The 18504-nt window shown below is 30.7% G+C and overlaps 1 protein-coding gene across 2 annotated transcripts; it reads left to right on the top strand.

The window, feature by feature from the left end:
* The first annotated feature begins 2902 nt into the window (after positions 1-2902).
* On the top strand, positions 2903-17005 carry LOC149056621 (uncharacterized). 2 transcript variants are annotated; one of them, XM_089224195.1, is made up of 10 exons: positions 2903-4040; positions 6160-6242; positions 8532-8782; positions 8852-9130; positions 9208-9273; positions 9336-9457; positions 9560-9704; positions 15964-16282; positions 16410-16575; positions 16759-17005. In XM_089224195.1, coding segments are annotated over exons 2-8 (1092 nt in total). In that variant the 5' UTR covers positions 2903-4040; positions 6160-6240; the 3' UTR covers positions 16191-16282; positions 16410-16575; positions 16759-17005. The 2 variants fall into 2 exon arrangements, with proteins under 2 accessions (XP_089080321.1, XP_089080322.1); XM_089224196.1 differs by lacking the exons at positions 15964-16282; positions 16410-16575; positions 16759-17005 and adding exons at positions 10289-11154; positions 11463-11852.
* The last annotated feature ends 1499 nt before the right edge of the window (positions 17006-18504 follow it).

Here is an 18504-nt window from a genome sequence, read left to right as displayed (position 1 = left end):
TATTTTAGTATCTACTGATACCAAATTTGTTAGTGTGGCTGTCAGCTAAGACACTTGGTCAACCACCCAGATAGTAAAGATCAGTAGCCAGCAAGGCTATATCGCGTGTGAATGGTGCTATTTAATCCTCCGGGTGCTTCCCATTTTGAAGGAATCTGGGAAGCGGCCGTCAAATCCACCGAATCCTCGCTTTTACACGCCATGTCTTCCCAAGTTTGGACGTTGGAAGAATTTACAACAGTCTTGTGTCATGTATACCATGATTATCATTAAAGTAAATGATATCTCTCCGCTATCGTGGCCGTTAGGTAGAATCATTGAGGTCTAGATCAAGTGGTCCGAGTTGCAAAGGTACTCACTAAAAAGGGGGTGCTCACCAGAACTGTGGTCAAGTTGGTTTCCTTACCTACCAACCCATAGTTTTTTTTATTATGTTAATTTTTATCATATTAATCATATATATCAGTGTGTTTTCGATATTCAACTCTCTTTTTAAAACATCAAATTTAATCGTGGAACAAATATTATTATCGTGAGTACACATATTATTAAACATTTATATACTAGGTACGGTTATAGAAACCATAATTTATGTAATATATTATTATTAACGTAAAATATAATAATTTTAAATTCTTATAAAACTAAGTACATGTAACTTATTATATATTCGATTAATTATTATTATGTGTTTCAACAATGATTTACAACATTTTCGAATGACCACATATTTATAGATATATAACTGTGGTGTATTAGAAAATACGAACAATTAATTATGATGCCGCATACACCCATTTTCAAATTGATGCAAACATATACTTTTGTATTAATTTATATGAGTCTGTTATATAATGTTACGCTCTTAAATATATAATAATAAAAATAAATACACTTTATTTAAATATGCATTAATAATATTTTTTCTGTACAAAAATATAAGATGATATAAAATTTGTTGTTATTAAAAAAAAAAAAACGAATCTTTAATCATAAAAGATAAAACTGTTAACTATAGGCGCACAGACTAACACGAATTAATTAACAGAACAACTTTATTAACAATATTAACATCAATCTTATTAGTTATCACACTCAGACGGCCGCTCCGGCGCGTACGGTCGACAACCAACAACTAACTACAATACTCTAATACACAATACTCATCGTGCACCCTAGCGGCTTGGATGTTATCACTCGGCCGTCCTGGTCTTCTGTTGTCCTCAACAGGAACATAGTAATACTCTTAATACAACTTATATAGTAACCATTGAGACCCTTACAATTAGTACAATAAGGAACTTACATTCTTTTTTTTTTTAAAACCAAACAATACAATTTTTTTAAAAAAAATACATGAGCACATTTATAATAATAATAATAATAATGCGACTTACAAGTGTCATACTTATAGGATGTATAGGAACAAGTTAACACACATAGTCATCGTGCCAGGCTGGTGGCTTCTTAGTTCTCTGCGCCCTTCTCCGTGTCGCTTCTTCAGTCCCTGCTATGCCTGTACCTCCAACTGCTTCCGTTCGGCCATCTATACCCTCCTCTTCGAACAAGCCGTCTTCTTTGTAGATTCGCCAAGATTTCAGTTGTGACACGTGTGCAGTCGTAGCGAATCTACTATTTTTACTTTGATCAAGTTCGGCCACACGGTACACATCCCCTGGTAATACTTCTACTACAACCAACGGCCCTCTGTACCGATCTTGTAGCTTGGTTGACTCAGTAGCTGTTGGTACTCTTTTCATGACTACTATCTCACCTGCTTTATAGTGAATATTGTCATGCCTATGACGATCATACCTAGCCTTGTCCTTTTCCTTTCCTTTCATCAATTGTTCACGAACAGTCTCCCGTAGTTCTTCGGGCGGCTCCCAGTCATCGGCGGTCCGGGATAGTTCTCTCAGTGCTCCTTGATGGAACCTGGGACGGTACCCATGAAGCAACTCGAAAGGTGTTCGGTTGCTAACCTTACTTTCGCTGCTGTTGATTGCATTCTGTACTTCAGGAAGAACCCCGTCCCATTCCTTTCCCTCTTCTGTGCACGTCATCAGGGCTGCCATCAGGACACTATGCGTACGTTCAACTTGTCCGTTCGCCTGTGGATGTCGGGTTGACGTCAGTATATGTTGAATCCCTTGGCTGCTACAGAACTCCTCGAATTGGTGCGAGGTAAAGCAAGTCCCTCTGTCACTAATCAACCTTCTAGGCAATCCGTATGCACTGACAAATTTCTTAACACAGCTAAGAGTCTCTTCCGAACTCGTACCAGCTACAGCATAGAATATCACATATTTAGTTAAATTATCTACCAAAGTCATTACAAACTTGTATCCGCTCGAAGTAGTGATAAACGGGCCCACATGGTCCAGATGCACCGTGTCAAAAGGCCTCTTGCCTACAGCAATCGGATGCAACAAACCTGGCTGTTTTCCCCTAGGTCTCTTCACTAACAGACACTCCATACACATTCTGACATGGAACTTCACATACCTCCGCATCCGCACGAACCAAAAATCTTGCAGAATGTTTGCGACAGTACGATCCACGGCTGGATGTCCTTTCAGGTCGTGCGCGGCGACCACTAAACTCTTCCGCATCGACCTCGGCATCACAAATAGTAGCTTGTCTTTTAACTTCCGGTACAACAACCCACTTTCTAGCACAAAGTTCTTGTCTCTGGGACCAGAATCATCCGAATCATTCCTTAGGCCTCGAATCAGCTCAGATAGTTCTTCATCAGCAGTTTGGCACATCCGGACTTTATCTTCTGTAGTGAGCACAACACACACGTCCCACCTGTCCTTCAACTCAGAGTCAACCGGAATCACTTCCCCCACAGCCAGGTCAACCGGTGCCCTGGACAGAGCGTCGACGTGACTCATCCGGGTTCCAGGCCGATATTTGACCGAAAAGTCAAATTCTTGGAGTATGTCGTGCCAACATGCCACTTGAGCATTTGTGCCCTTGAACGAGTTTAGATAGACCAAGGCCTGACAGTCCGTATAAACTACAAAATGCATTCCTAACAAGAACTGTCGTAACTTGTTAGCTGCCCAAACTACACACATCAACTCCAGTTTGCTAGAATGGTATTTTGACTCCGCCTCACTTGTCCTTTTACTTACACAATATATCAGTTGCAAGGGTTCGCCAGTTCCCCTGGACTGCAGCAACATGGCACCGAGCCCAACCGAACTCGCGTCGGTATGCAATTCAGTGATACCGGCCGTCTGGTCGAACATTCCGAGTATCGGTGGCCGTGTCAATACGTCCCTTAACCTTTGGAACGCGTTAACCTGTTCTTCTCGCCACGAAAAGTCCACGTTCTTCCTTGTCAGCCGTGTAAGCGGTTCCGCTATGATAGCATAACCTTCCACGAATCTTCGGAAGAACCCGCCCGAGTAACATTTTCTTGGTTCTAGGTCCGTGTTTAGGACCATTTGAGTCATCGAAAGTATTTTGGTTTAATTTTAAACTATGAATGAGATAGAAATATATGTTTATCTCACTTTTAGTTCATATAAAGTGTTAGCGTTAAATATTATCGGCGTTCATTGATAGTGCAATAATCCCAAAAATTACTTAAGGCAGTTACAGTTGCTTAGTTCAAAATTTAACCTTATGGTTTTTTAAGCGTTCATAAGATTTTTCTGTAACTTAATTCGTAAATTATCGGTTCCCTGTAAGTATAATAGTGCCAAATATCACGAAGAGCATACATCGTTTTATGGTTAATATTTTAACTAATATTGGTTATATATTGGTTCGTGCGTTTATTATATAATATAATATATTAATAATAATCTGTTCACCGAGTGTATCATGGTTTAAAAATAAACTGTGGCATACGTGCACATGTAATATGGCGGGAATCTATTGTATTGTTATTGTATTGTTAATGTATACAATTTAGGGTCATGATAATATTACTGCGACCATCGACCATCATCATCGTCCGTACTCATCATACAAGTTGTAGACACTCACGTCCAATGTCCATCGATATGTTATTATAACGTTATATGGTAAGTGTATTTAACATTTATATATCTATTATTATTTTATATAACAAATGTAGGTATGAGCAATATAATTACAGTATATAGCAGTGGCCAGTAATACAATTTAACAGTTTTTCAGTGGCGGCGCTAGGCGTGGGCGGTGTGGGCCATTGCCCACGGCCTCACACCTCAAAGGGCCTCGCGTTCTATAGGGTTTTATAATTAACCATAGAGAAATATGACAGAAGTTAAAAAAATTTTTAAAAGTGCCTCTTTAAGTCTACTTCGCCCACATGTAACTTTTACCTCGCCACGCCACTGCAGTTTTTATGCGATTGAAATGTTTAATTGTTTACACGCACGTGTTTAGTAGCTGGTATACCTAATAATTATATAATATTATCTTACACTCAGCCTTGCGAAGAAGCAGAACAGCATAACCCAAAATATTGAATTTTTTTTTTGGTGATCATATATTTTTAATTTTTATTTTTTAATCACTGAATTAACATTAAAAAAAAAAAAAAAACAATATTATGTGTATTGTATAATAAACTATTTATATGGGTCATAAATATAACATTATAATTATGGTGACCAGATATAAAAATTTTAAAAAAAGTAATTTTTTTGGTAAAAATACCACGTGTAAAATTTGAATAAATAAATATGAAACTTTGTTAATAATTTATTGTGTAATATATTTATTGTGTATATATGTAGGAAACATATTAACAGATAACAAATTAAATTAACTATACTATACCAATAACCATATTAGATTGCATTAGTTTGAACCACAAACTATAAATTAATATCAAATTATAAACATGATGTATTAGCCACAGACTTCTATATAATATTATATAGAAGTCTGTGGTATTAGCCCTTAATATTTTCCATAAAAGAGTACAGTTTTATGTACTTTACACTACCTATTGTTAAGGACACTAGGTCATGTATCAAAAAAGAGTACTGTCCTATGAAAAATAGTACGTCTGGTCACCATAATTTATAATAGGTATTTGCAGGCCTTGGTTTCTTTCGATTCAATTCCAATTTACTTTTCTGTTTAATATTATATTATATTGAATTGTAACATACCTATAATTAGAAGTATTGAAATTTATTTTTTATAATTATATTACACATTACAATTCTATACTTATTTACTATACTTATATTTAAAACTATATTTATAATGACAAATGTTTTGGTCGAAATGTATTCATTTTTGCAATGTTTATTAGTTTTATTGTTATATAATTATATTTTAGAATGATGTTTTAAAATAGTTAAGAGTAGAGTTATAAATGTGACTTTTGATAGAGGGGCAGAGGGAATGTAATGTGTTGTTGAAAAAAATCCTTAGAATAGACCCTGATACAGAATAAATATAATATATTATAATAATAATATATAATATATTTATTCTGTGCTTATAATACTAACTGTTTGATTATTATAATAAAAAACATTTTGTGTTTGGTACTTCTTTATTATTATTTATCATATTTATCTGCATCATAATGAATAGTTTCACTTAATTTCCATGCTGATTTTGTATTATATTTTTTTAATTTTTGTTTTATAGAAAAAATAAATGGAATTAACTCAAATAAACCTTTTTTTTCAATTCAGTTATAGTATACTTACCTATATATGCCCATTGGGATATAACAAACCTAATTGTTTATAGTATATATACATATATACTATAAATATATATAGTATTATAGTCTTTATAACTCGTGAAACTAACTTCTAGTTCCAATATCAATACAGTTAAAGGAGTATTCTATAATATTATTTGAATACTTATAATTTATCTTAAATGGTTTCTTAAACTTTTCATTCATTGTACTTTATCATTAGTACGAGTAATATCAATTTTTCTGTTGGTTAATAATTAATACTGCTTTTCCAAGGCCTTGGTTTAGAAAAAGTTATGTTTATATTCATATTGTCATATTGACAATTTTCTATGCTCTTAAAATATGTACATAATAATTGTGTAAGGTATATATAAACCAAATTATTGTATTATGTACCATAAAGTATAATATTCTATTTGAAATAAATATTTTCATTGTTATCACTTGAATATAATCACTAATCTGTTGTTTATAATTGTTGATTGTAGATGACATTTTGATTAACAACAACATAATAATAAACAAAATTGAATTATCTGCATTTTATAAACAGTAACACATATCGCATCATGTAAGTATTAAATATTAGGTTATAATAGATTTTGTTTTTTATATATATAATTTTCAGACTTAAGCTGTGAATATATTTATTATATTAAAAATGTTTCAATCTACAAAAAAATTAAAACTAAGTAAAACAACTCGATACCGCCAACGCATTTCTGCATCAGCTATTGCTCATAAATTGTTAAATACCTCTTCATCATCATCATCTATTGAATCGATTCCTAATTTAAAAGAAAACGAATTCATACATCATCAAAATGCTGCTGTTAATAATCATTCTAGTGGCTCGTCAGATTTAAATAATTTTGATCAATATTCTTTAAATGATGAACATGCAACTTCATCAAGCCACAATAACAGTTACAACTTTTCTTCTGACTCGGATCAATTTAGTAAAACTGACAAACCTTCTATATTTCTATCAAATTGGGCACTTCGCCATTCTATTCCACATACAGTTTTGAATGATCTTTTAATTTTTTTAAGAACATTGCCAGGATTAAATTATCTTCCTAAAGATGCTAGAACATTACTAAAAACTCCAATTACAACTCTAATTAAATCAATAGATGGAGGAGAGTATCATCATTTGGGTCTCGGACGTGAGATAAAATCATTATTACTAAGTGGTATTGATATACCATTAACCTTAGAATTGACTGTTGGAATTGATGGTTTACCATTAACAACAAACCCACCAAGTCAACTATGGCCCATTTTGGGTTGCTTTACGAATATTAGCGTTAATAATCGGCAAAATGTATTTATGATTGGTGCGTTTTATGGAAATTCTAAACCTGGGGACTCTAATGAATACTTGCAAGAATTTGTTGATGAGGTAAAACAAATTACAAATGAAGGAATTGTTTACAAAGATAAAGTAGTTAAACTAAAAATGCACGCTTTGATATGTGACGCCCCAGCAAAGGCCTTTGTTCTAAAAATACGGGGACATAATGGCAAAAACTCTTGTCCACGTTGTACTGGTCAAGGAATATGGTCTAAAACACACACTCGGACCTATTTTCCCAATTTAGATGCTCCACTTCGAACACATAATAGTTTCCTCAATTTAGAAGACAAATCACTACATCTTGGTCGTACTATACTTACAGAAATACCAAATTTTGACTTGATAAACAATGTTCCTTTTGATGTTATGCATGTTATTTACATAGGGGTTGTGAAAAAACTTATTTCTTTGTGGGTAGGAAGTCCAAAACATAATAAATCGCTTCCTTCAAATCTTATATCAGTATTAGATTACAAATTAAATTGTCTTGGGAAAAATATACCAGTGAAATTTCAACGAAAACCTAACAAAAATTCTAGAACTCATCCTTTAAGAGACGTCGGTCGATGGAAAGCAACTGAACTACGACAATGTTTGTTGTATACTGGTTTGGTTGTTTTTAAAGATTTTGTTAGTAATGATATTTACAATCATTTTCTTGAATTATCAATTGGTGTAAGATTAATATTATCTAATAATGTTAGTTCTGAGTATAATACTTATGCAAAAAATATTCTTAAACATTTTGTAGTTATGTTTGAACAAATTTATGGAGCTTCATATATATCTCATAATATCCATTCAGTAATTCATTTAGCGGATGATGCTAAACGGTATGATGGCTTAAATAAAATATGTGCTTTTATGTTTGAAAACCATATGCAGCCTTTAAAAAAAGACATTAGATCTGGAATGAAACCTCTTCAACAACTAAGCCGTCGCTATGAGGAAAAAAGAGTTTCTAATGTTATGATGAGTTACAAGCAATATCAAACACAAATAGGCCCTATAAATTGCTATTACTCAGAAAAGAATAAACTCAGGCCATTGGTTGGTAATGCTATAGAACCTCAGTTTACTGGTTGGCGCATGAAGACATTGAGCATTAAATTAAACGAAGCTGATAAATGTGTTAAAATTTTAAATACAGGAGAATTTGTTGTTATTGAAAATATTGCAACTGACGGAACTGATAAAAGTAAAATATTGATTGTTGGACGGCATTATGAAAAACTGATAGATTTTTTTATACAACCATGTAAATCTTCGTTACTTGGAATTTATAAAGCTTCTAGTTTGGGCCCTTTAAATACATGGCCTTTAAATAATATTTCTCAAAAAATAGTCAGTTTACCATTAAACGATTATGAAAATTCAGTATTATTAATACCATTCTTACATTAATTGTCAAAGAAGATATTCATTATTTATAAATTATGTTATTGTTATAAGTTATATAAGATAAAAAAAAATGTACATTATAATCATAATTCATTGTAGGTATATTGTTATACTGTTTGTTGAATCGAATGAAATCCAGCATGTACCATTTGTTTGGTTTAAAAAAAATGAAGAGATAATATCAAATGAAGATGTTGGTTTATGTTGGTTTCCAAGGTCTAAATATGAAACAAAAGGCCATCAAAAATATTTTAAATCTGATCAAATTAAAAAGATGATTAGTGAATGCCAAGAACCAAATGATACTGATGGGAATTGGTATGATGTGGTTAAAAAGTCTGGGTTATTTTGTATGTGATATTTTATATTTAACACTTTACAAATTAAAACAACCTAATAAATATAATATTTTATTTTAGCCAACGAAATTAAAGCCAGAAAAATGGCTAAGGCCTTTTCTGATTTAAGTGACGATAACAATGATGAAAATTACTATTCTGATAATAATAATAATATTTCTATACTCAAACAAAAACGTAAAAAGAAAAAACCTAAAATATATTCTCCGAGTTCTACACCCATCAATGTGATGGTAGTTGATTCTCAAAGTACTAATACAAATATATTAGATATATCTAGTCAATATGAGCTTCCCCCACCACCAAAGTCATTTTTATGCAATGAAGTGAAAAATACAAGTATGTTTTAATATATTAAAGTTATGGTTAAGCAGATTACACAGTTAAAAACTAATTTTGAATTTAAATACTTGCAGCATCAGCAGTAGCTGCATCTATTCCAAAATCATCAACATCAACGATGAATAATAAAAAAGTTAACAGTATGTATGCTTCATTTAAAATTAAAATAATGTCGAATATTAATCATAGATATTTTTAATAGGTTCCTTTAAAATACCCAGAGAGAGTGAAGATCTTCTCGAGTATGTAGAGAATGAACAAACGACACCTATTATAATAACAGTTCCTAATAACGCTAAATGTATTGATGAAAATAGAAAGACTGTGAGTTTATATTTAAACATTTACACAAATAATTTAATATTAATATTACAGTGGACTTACAATATGATTGGATTGTGTAACATATTATTATGTTTATTATAGTCTATTTTCGATGAATTTATGAACAATAATAAAGACGAATTGGATAATTTAATTATGTCTGATGACTTTAGTACAGTTGAATTTACCACGGATGATGAATCACATTCTTTATTGACACCTATTTCTGATAATAATTCTAACACAGGTATATTATACACTTTTCAATATTTTATTAAATCTTACATTTATTTCAGTTATTATAATTTATCTATTTTCTTAAATAATGTTATGATGATAGTATAAAAATAATTCTTATATATATATATATATATACAGGGTGATTCTTTTATCAAACAACACTCATTATTTGAAAAAGTATTGACTTTTTTCAAATTTTTTTTTTTTCAAAATTGTAGATTTATGCTGTTCTAGAATTGTATATCTTTTTTATATTTTTCACCCTTATATTTATTAGGTAAACCACTGTCAACTTTTGATTTTCAAATGGTAACCTATACTTAAAATTTCATAATTTCATAAAACTATTTTTTTCATTAATTAATACGTTCTAATTTTCATTTTTCGTTAATCCGTTGATGAGATATTGCTCCTCAAAGTTAGGTGGTTTTGGGAGATAGTTATCGTAATATGTAAATGTGTTATACCTCGTCAGCAGATACCGCAGCTATCAGGATTTTTATGTCCCAGTGCAAAAGATATCACACTTTTCAAATCAGTTCATAAAGTACTTAGAGCCCCTAAATGTATTTTATTATGCCCATTTTGCAGGGAGACACGAAGTTCACCCCACGAAGGTGATTACGTCAATGGTCAGTGGTCGTAATAATTATTATCAATTATAAAGACCAGAAGTTATAAGTAATAAATTCGATATCGTTCAACCCAAGATATAGCGGCGATAATCTTTGTACCTGATCGCCGATAATACCTACATACAATAACACACGATCATAATATTACTATTATTATTGGTCTGCTTCTGTTTGTAGCTTCGATCACGATCTCACCTCTATTCTATGCTCCAACACACCATAGAATAACATACGGAAATACAGAATTATTTTAGTGTTTAGTCCATAAAAGTTACTGTTGTCCATGGTTTATCATTACAACTAATACAACTGTCTATCATAAAGAAAATACAGTGTTACCAATATGTGTATTTACAAAATAAATAGTAACTTACTGTTTATTTGTCACAAATAAAATCCCGTTTTTGTTACTCTAGTAGACAGCCTGTACTACAGTTGTAACAACAGTTAACTGTTTTAAATCACTGCTGTAGTGTACAGTAATTTATTTTCCGTTGTCTGTTACTCGTTACTGGTCAGTATAATTTATAGCATAGTGCTATGGCGTCAGCGACCGATACTACCAAGTACTAATTACTTGTGTACTACAGTCTACAGTAGTAAACTTAATAAATTTCACATTTTCACAATAATATTATCATAATAAATAATATTCTGTGCCTTTGTAGTTTTAACGAACTAGCTGATCTAGTTAACTGGAGCTCTAGTTAAATATTTAAATATGTTTAATTTATCAACTTACTTATTTTGTTATTTTCAATAAAATTCCAAGACCAATTTATTAACTTGATGTACATGTGCCTACCAAAAATTCATTCGTTCGTAAGTATAAGAATTCATATTAAATATAAATTTTAACAAACTTTGGTTAAGAATGGAAAAAATGTAACATACATACATAAATATACATGTATGTATTTGTATACAATTTGAATAAAAAATACATGTTATTTATATTTTAGCTTATGTTCAAATTGCTTGCCATCTTCAGTTAAACAAAAATGTTTTAATACTTCAGAGGAAGTAGATTTTTTCAATATTGAGTTTTCAATTTTGTTGCAACAATCTCTTATTCTTTGTTTAAGTTCCTCCACACTATTGCATTTTTCTTTATACACTTCATTTTTTAGATGGCCCCAAAAAAAGAAGTCAAGAACACTCAAATCGGGGGAACGAGGTGGCCATTGAATAATGGGGCTGTGAGTTCCAAACCAGTTATCGTCTCCATACATCTTATTGAGGTATGCACGTACAGCCAAGGTATTATGTGCTGGTGCACCATCTTGCTGCCAAATCAAATTCAAGCGCTGTTGAAGTGAAATATTTTCCAATAGTATGGGTATATCATCTTTCAAAAAACCAAGATACTTATTGCCATTAAGATTTTCCTAAAAAAAATATGGACCAATTAAATACTCATCAATAATCCCACACCAAACATTCACACCCCAACGAACTTGCTTAGTTCATTAATTTTAAGATTTTTAAATTAATAATAAAAACAAAAATCTAAACAGTAAGCACTGAATACGACTTCAAACTTATTAATCCTACCATCCTACCATCCTACACACACTATTGGCAAAATTAATTTTAGTTATTTAGGTATTCTATGGTATTATCAAAAGTAATAACCAATGGTATTTTCAATGATAAATGAGTGCAATAACAATTAATAATAAATGTACAATATATTATATAATAACCATATCTAATAATGGACCTTAATGGCATAATATTAACAATAAATTAACTTAATAGGTAACTTAATTTATTTTTTTATACATATAATATACATATAACTGTGTATAGCTTTGGTAGATTTAACTAATACAAAATAATGTGTTAATTATTATTATAGATTTAATATATCTATTTAATGCTGTTTACCATATGGATATTTTGAACATGTAAATGCCTATTAGGATTTAAGTTTTTTAATGATAATTTTGTTTTTTAACAAATCAAATATTGTACCTCTTCTCATATAAAGTATCATTTGAGCACATGCACATTGAATAAAGAAGTTAGACAAGTACATAACACTATGGTACATATGTTTATTACAAATCTGGAAATACAATACTCTGAACTAATTTAATATTAAGTATAAACAACATTTTTTTTTATGTTTACAATTTCAATTTAATACATTTACAATTTCAAATCAAATATTAGTATAATATAAATAATTCACCATACATCGCTTCAATAGTTGTAATATACGTTGTAGGACTAGGTCTTTTTGACCAATCACATGAATTTAATCAATATGTAGCTATTTAAATAAACAATGACATACGTCCAAATATACATATATGGCACTGATCAATTTTTATAATTATATTTTATGTAAAAAAAATCATATTTTCAATGTCGCGAACAGGGTTTGAGACCATTGGCACAACTAGAGTGTGCAAAAGGGTCTTTAGCACCTCTTATTTTTTTAGATTTAACTATCATTATTATAGTGAAATACCCTCAATTTAATGTTTTTAAAATATAAAATATTATAGCACCCCACGTTTTAAATTGTTTAATGTATATTTTCTACTTTAATAAGATGCAAGTGATAACCACTAACAAAAACTAGGGAGAGAATAACCATTTTTTAGATTGCTTAATTTTGATTATTTAAATGTTTTTTTAAGCGTTTGATTTGATGATTTTAGGTTCTGTTTAGCCCTGAACCCTGTTCACGACAAAATTCCTCACATATTATACTGATATTATTATGAACCGTTAAACAATTTTACATTAATAAGCCTAGGACTATGAAAAACCTATTTCAAAATGATGATACAGTTTAATCTAAATGTTCGTTTAGCAGTTAATGTGCAAAATATGAGTAAAGATAAAACATGTATTCAAAAAATTAAAACAAACTTTTCAATCACCCCAGACTTAAAAAGTAAAATTTAAAAATGGTATTAATAATATTCTAACTTGAATTTAGTACTAATTATTATTTGGTGACAACACCAATCATTGACAGAAATAATTTAGTATTTATCATTATGACATTATACAATGTAGCACAGTAGACTAATGTTTTTGGATGTTTTGATTATTATATCTTTTTTGTTAAAGGGCTTGTCCATAAAAAATAAAAATAAAACAATTATTAATCACATAGCCACTTAAAAATTCTTAATTTGATTTAGGACATAATCTACATATTAAACACAAAATAAATATCTATATCTATGTATATTATCTTTTAAGTTGTAATGATTGATGTTGTCACCTAATTTAAATTATAAACTAGCATACAAATTATAAAGCTTTAACATTAGCACAATTTTTAGTTTTCAATACATTTTTTTTTTCATTCCGAAAATCGGTTAAATGATTTTTGATGTCCCTCTCCACTTACATTCCTCTTCAAATTTCAGTATGTTCCTATTCTAGTACCTTCAATCACTTGCTTCAGAAATGGAGTTCTAGCCCTTCCTTTTACAGGTTTCCTCCTTATAACGTGTCCGATCCATGCTTTTCTTCTCAATCTTAGCGTACTCCGTATTGATTTTTGATTCTCCTAAATACCTCAAAATTTTTTTTATCTTTTCTGTCTATTGAATTTCAGCGTTTTCCAACAATAATACTTTAAAAGCTTTTATTTTGACTTTCTCAGTCTTCAGTAGTGTCCCAATATCTGCTCCATATATGTAGATCTACATTCCACACAAAGCCTTTTATAAGTGATTTTCTGTTGTCCAAACTTAATCTATTTGAGGTAAAAGATTTATTTTTTTATAGTAGGCCTGTTTGGCATGCGCTATTCTACATACTGCATCTGTACAACTTTTCTCATCGCTTGTGATTGAATAGGTATGTGAAGTTTAAGTGTTCTTTAAGCTAATGAGATAGATTGTTTTATTAATTTTAATTTTTGCTTGCATTTATCAACTAGTAAAACTTACCAATAGGTACATTGTACAAATGCACTTGCAAAGTATCCAATTCACGTGAGATTAACCAATTTAGGTACTTAAATGTTTAATTAAATTACTAAATAAAATACAATATGTGGTAAATATTATAATGTAAGTATATACAAGAACTAATAATATTATAAATTCACCATTAAAATTTAAACATTTAAAATTGTTAAGTATTAACAAATAAAATACTTTATTAGTTATTACTTATTACCGACTCACGATTCAAATATTGTTGTTATGACTTGTCTTATAACATTTTAACCTAAATTATAACCGTTTATTCACTCAACGTATTGTTGGTATGTGATTTACGTTAACCAGGTATAAGGTTTACTTCCATATCATGTAACCATGGTACCAGACTTTAATCGTCCACAGCGTACAAAACAAATAACAGCTGATCAAAATTAGTTTTACTCACGATTTTACCTAATCGCAAATCAGCCTAATAAACCATATCGTATTACCCGTGTTGTTCTGTCTTCTTATCCGTAGTCCGTCACGGCATGTTATGTCTATGGTTACGGCGTACTCCATAGATATGGAGGGGGGTCGTCGGGGGTATACGACGTGAGTAGGTATGCCACCACGGCACCACGAGTGACACTAATGGTCCGATTACTTAAAATATGACATCATGACAATAAGTTAATGTAGCGAGTTAGTAGGTACAATTAATATCATTTATCACTATTAGGTATATCTTGGGTTCGAATGATATCGAATTTATTACTTTTAACTTCTGGTCTTTATATTAGATAAGTATTATTATGACCAGTGGGGCGAACTACATTACACCCAGTCAAATGGGTATTATAAAATACATTTAGGGGCACAACTTAAGCTTACTGTACCTACTACTTGAATTGATTTGAAAAGTGTGATATCTTTTGCCCTGGGACATAAAAATCCTGATAGCTGCGGTATCTGCTGACGAGGTATAACACATTTACATATTACGATAACTATCTCCCAAAACCACCTAACTTTGAGGAGCAATATCTCATCAAACGGATTAACGAAAAATGAAAATTAGAACGTATTAATTAATGAAAAAAATAGTTTTATTCAATTATGAAATTTTAAGTATAGGTTACCATTTGAAAATCAAAAGTTGACAGTGGTTTACCTAATAAATATAAGGGTGAAAAATATAAAAAAGATATACAATTCTAGAACAGCATAAATCTACAATTTTGAAAAAAAAAAATTTGAAAAAAGTCGATACTTTTTCAAATAATGAGTGTTGTTTGATAAAAGAATCACCCTGTATATATTTATAGATACCTATAGTTTGACAGACTCTAATAATACTATTTATATAAAACACAGTTTTTATACAAACTTATTGTATCTAACAAACTATATGTATCTAATTATTGCAAAATAAACATTATTTACAACTATATAGTTACATACAAATTAGTGATTAATTTAATTATCATACATAGGGATTAAACAAGTTAGGTATATCATATAAGTCACTACATATACCGTATATGTGTATAGTTACTTACAAAAATAAACTAACTATTTGTGTCATTGCTTAATATTTATTTTGTTTGAGATTTTTTTATAACAAGATATAAGCCTATAATATTATATTATTTATTATTATATAAAATATTTTATAGTTAATTATTTAATATTTATTATTCATATTCTGTATCGTTGTTTTATTATTCAGTACTGAAAAACTTAAATGCGTTTAAGCATGGACTTGATGAAATAAAAAAAACAATGAAAAAACGTGATGAGGTTATGATGACACATATCATAATGATGAATTCTTCCATTGTGAAACTTTGCTCTAATTTTGATATGATAAAAAAAAAATTGATTTCATTGCTGATGCTTGTCGTGGTAGAAAAACGAATAGTTTCCATCTTCCCCAAGTACCTGCTCCATTTCTAAACACTCTACCAATAAAATCTATTGCATCACTTGAAACTGTAGAATCACTTCTCAGTGATGGTGATTTAGTTTCAAACCATTTTGAACTTTTAGTAAGTTTAATTTTTGATTTATTTATTCATATGTTATAACTTATAAATACATGTATATGATGGCATAATTATTTTTAATTTTTTTTAATATAATAATAATTCTGATTTTCTTATTTTCTCAATTTAGAAAGAATATATATGTTTACACGCTGGGTCAGATACTTATAGTTGCAGTCACGCTATACGAAAATCTTTAGATTTATGCTTTGATAAACAAATACTAAATTTGTTTAGTTATCATGGCCGGTCAAAAAAAACATTCAAAACACAACAAATATTTAAAGTCATTAAAGGTACCTATAGAATTTACATAAATAAGCTAAGAGTGCTTACAATAAAAATAAAATGTATAAAGCTGCAATATGTGTTCTTCTCTACTATTTTTGCGCTACATCAGATTTTTTATACACATATTATATTGTCAAAATGTTAATTAATAAAATAACATATATTTTTCTACATATTATCTATTTCAGAAGCTTTATCTGGGTTAGTGAATACAGTTCAAGATCAAATAAAGTTTACTCAAGTAGTAGAAAACTACTTGAAACATTCTAAGCCCGCACCATTAGAATCGTCATCTGCAGCAGTCATAAGCACATAAAACAATATATATTTATATTATATATACCTACCTAAAAAAGTTTATTTATTAATTGTTTATTAACTATTTAGTATTAATAACTACAGAGTTTTTTTTTTTTTTGTTATTTATTCATACCTAAAAAGATGGTTTTTTTTTTATATTAATTTGTTATATTATTTATATATTATGTTTTATAATACAGTATTATAATTTTGTTTTTAAATAAACCAGTGAACTAAAAATGTCTGGTTTAATTTTTGGATTTTAACTAAAATCGCACTGTTTTAATTTTAATATCAGAACCATAATTGCACTGATTGACTGTTCACAACTAAACTTAAAAACCGTTTCTTAATGATGAAACAAACGGTTATTGAACTATATTTTGAACTACTAGAGCACGGTTTACTGTGTGTAAATGTTCGTATACAAAATCAGCTTATGAACGTCCTACGACGGTTCAGTGCACCATGTTATTTGGTTTATTAACTAAACTTATAATGATGAAAAAACGAAAATAACACCAATTATGTTACTCGGGCGGTAAGTCCCAAGAAACGTTTCAGCGACGACACATCCACCGGAGTTAATTGCTCGCGTCTTCAACTCACCTGGTTGTATTCGACCACTGCCAATTACAAATCCCAAAAATTCGATCTTCCTCGCGCCGAAAACGCACTTCGACGGTTTAAGCGTCAGGCACGCGTCCCTCAAACGATCGAACACCATACGCAATTTATGCAACATGTCCGACCAATCGTCGGCGTCTACGACCATATCGTCCAGATAGTTCCGAACGGTCTTACCATGTAATGGCCCCAACACATGGCGCATTAAGCGAGTGAACTCGGCAACAACTCCCGATAGTCCAAACGGCATACGGACAAATTGTCCGGTAGTATCTTCCGTTATGAACGCTGTTTTCGCAGACGCGTCTTCTGTCATCGGTATCTGTAGATAACCACTTGCTAGATCGAGTTGAGCAAATAGTTTGCTCTTTCCTAACGACTGCAGTTGCTCGTTCATGTCAGGTAACGGAAAGTGCTGACGTAGCGTTTGTTTGTTTAAGCGCCTGTAATCAACACAAAGTCTATGTTTTCCGGTACCTTGTTTCACAAGAATTACGGGACTGGCGTAGGGAGACCTCGTCTCTGTCACTAACCCACACCGCTTCCAGTCACTAACGATCTTGTCTATCTCAGCCCTATCGGTTGCGGTCGTCTTGAGTAGTATATATTTGTATGTTCACAGCCAGCTTTTCCACGGTAATTTTTTTTTTTCAAGGGGAAAATTCTCCCTTGGAGCACTCTGATTTACCGCGTAACACAATACGGTGATTACACAAGATTATCCACCTATTTGCCCCTTACACGAAAATATTTACCGTATCAACTATTTTTCCCCGTTTTTTTTAATTTTTTCAATCAAATATCGCTAATTTTTATAAAAATTATATTTCAAGTAAAGAACACAAATTATTTAATAAACTTTTTTTTATTTTGTTCAATAAAATTACACAAGTTTTCTTACTTCTCTAGTAAAAGGTACATATTCTACAATACGATCATGAATTAACAAACAATAAGCAGTTACACCTGTAAGGGATTCCGATGCTTCAATTTCCAATTGAACATCC

The sequence above is a fragment of the Diuraphis noxia genome, unplaced genomic scaffold (genome assembly GCF_037042655.1).
Source record: "Diuraphis noxia isolate RWA-SAM2 unplaced genomic scaffold, SU_Dnox_SAM2 contig0003, whole genome shotgun sequence".
NCBI lineage: Eukaryota > Metazoa > Arthropoda > Insecta > Hemiptera > Aphididae > Diuraphis > Diuraphis noxia.
The sequence above is the reverse complement of the archived record's forward strand: the minus strand, read 5'-3'. Positions and strand labels throughout refer to the sequence as shown.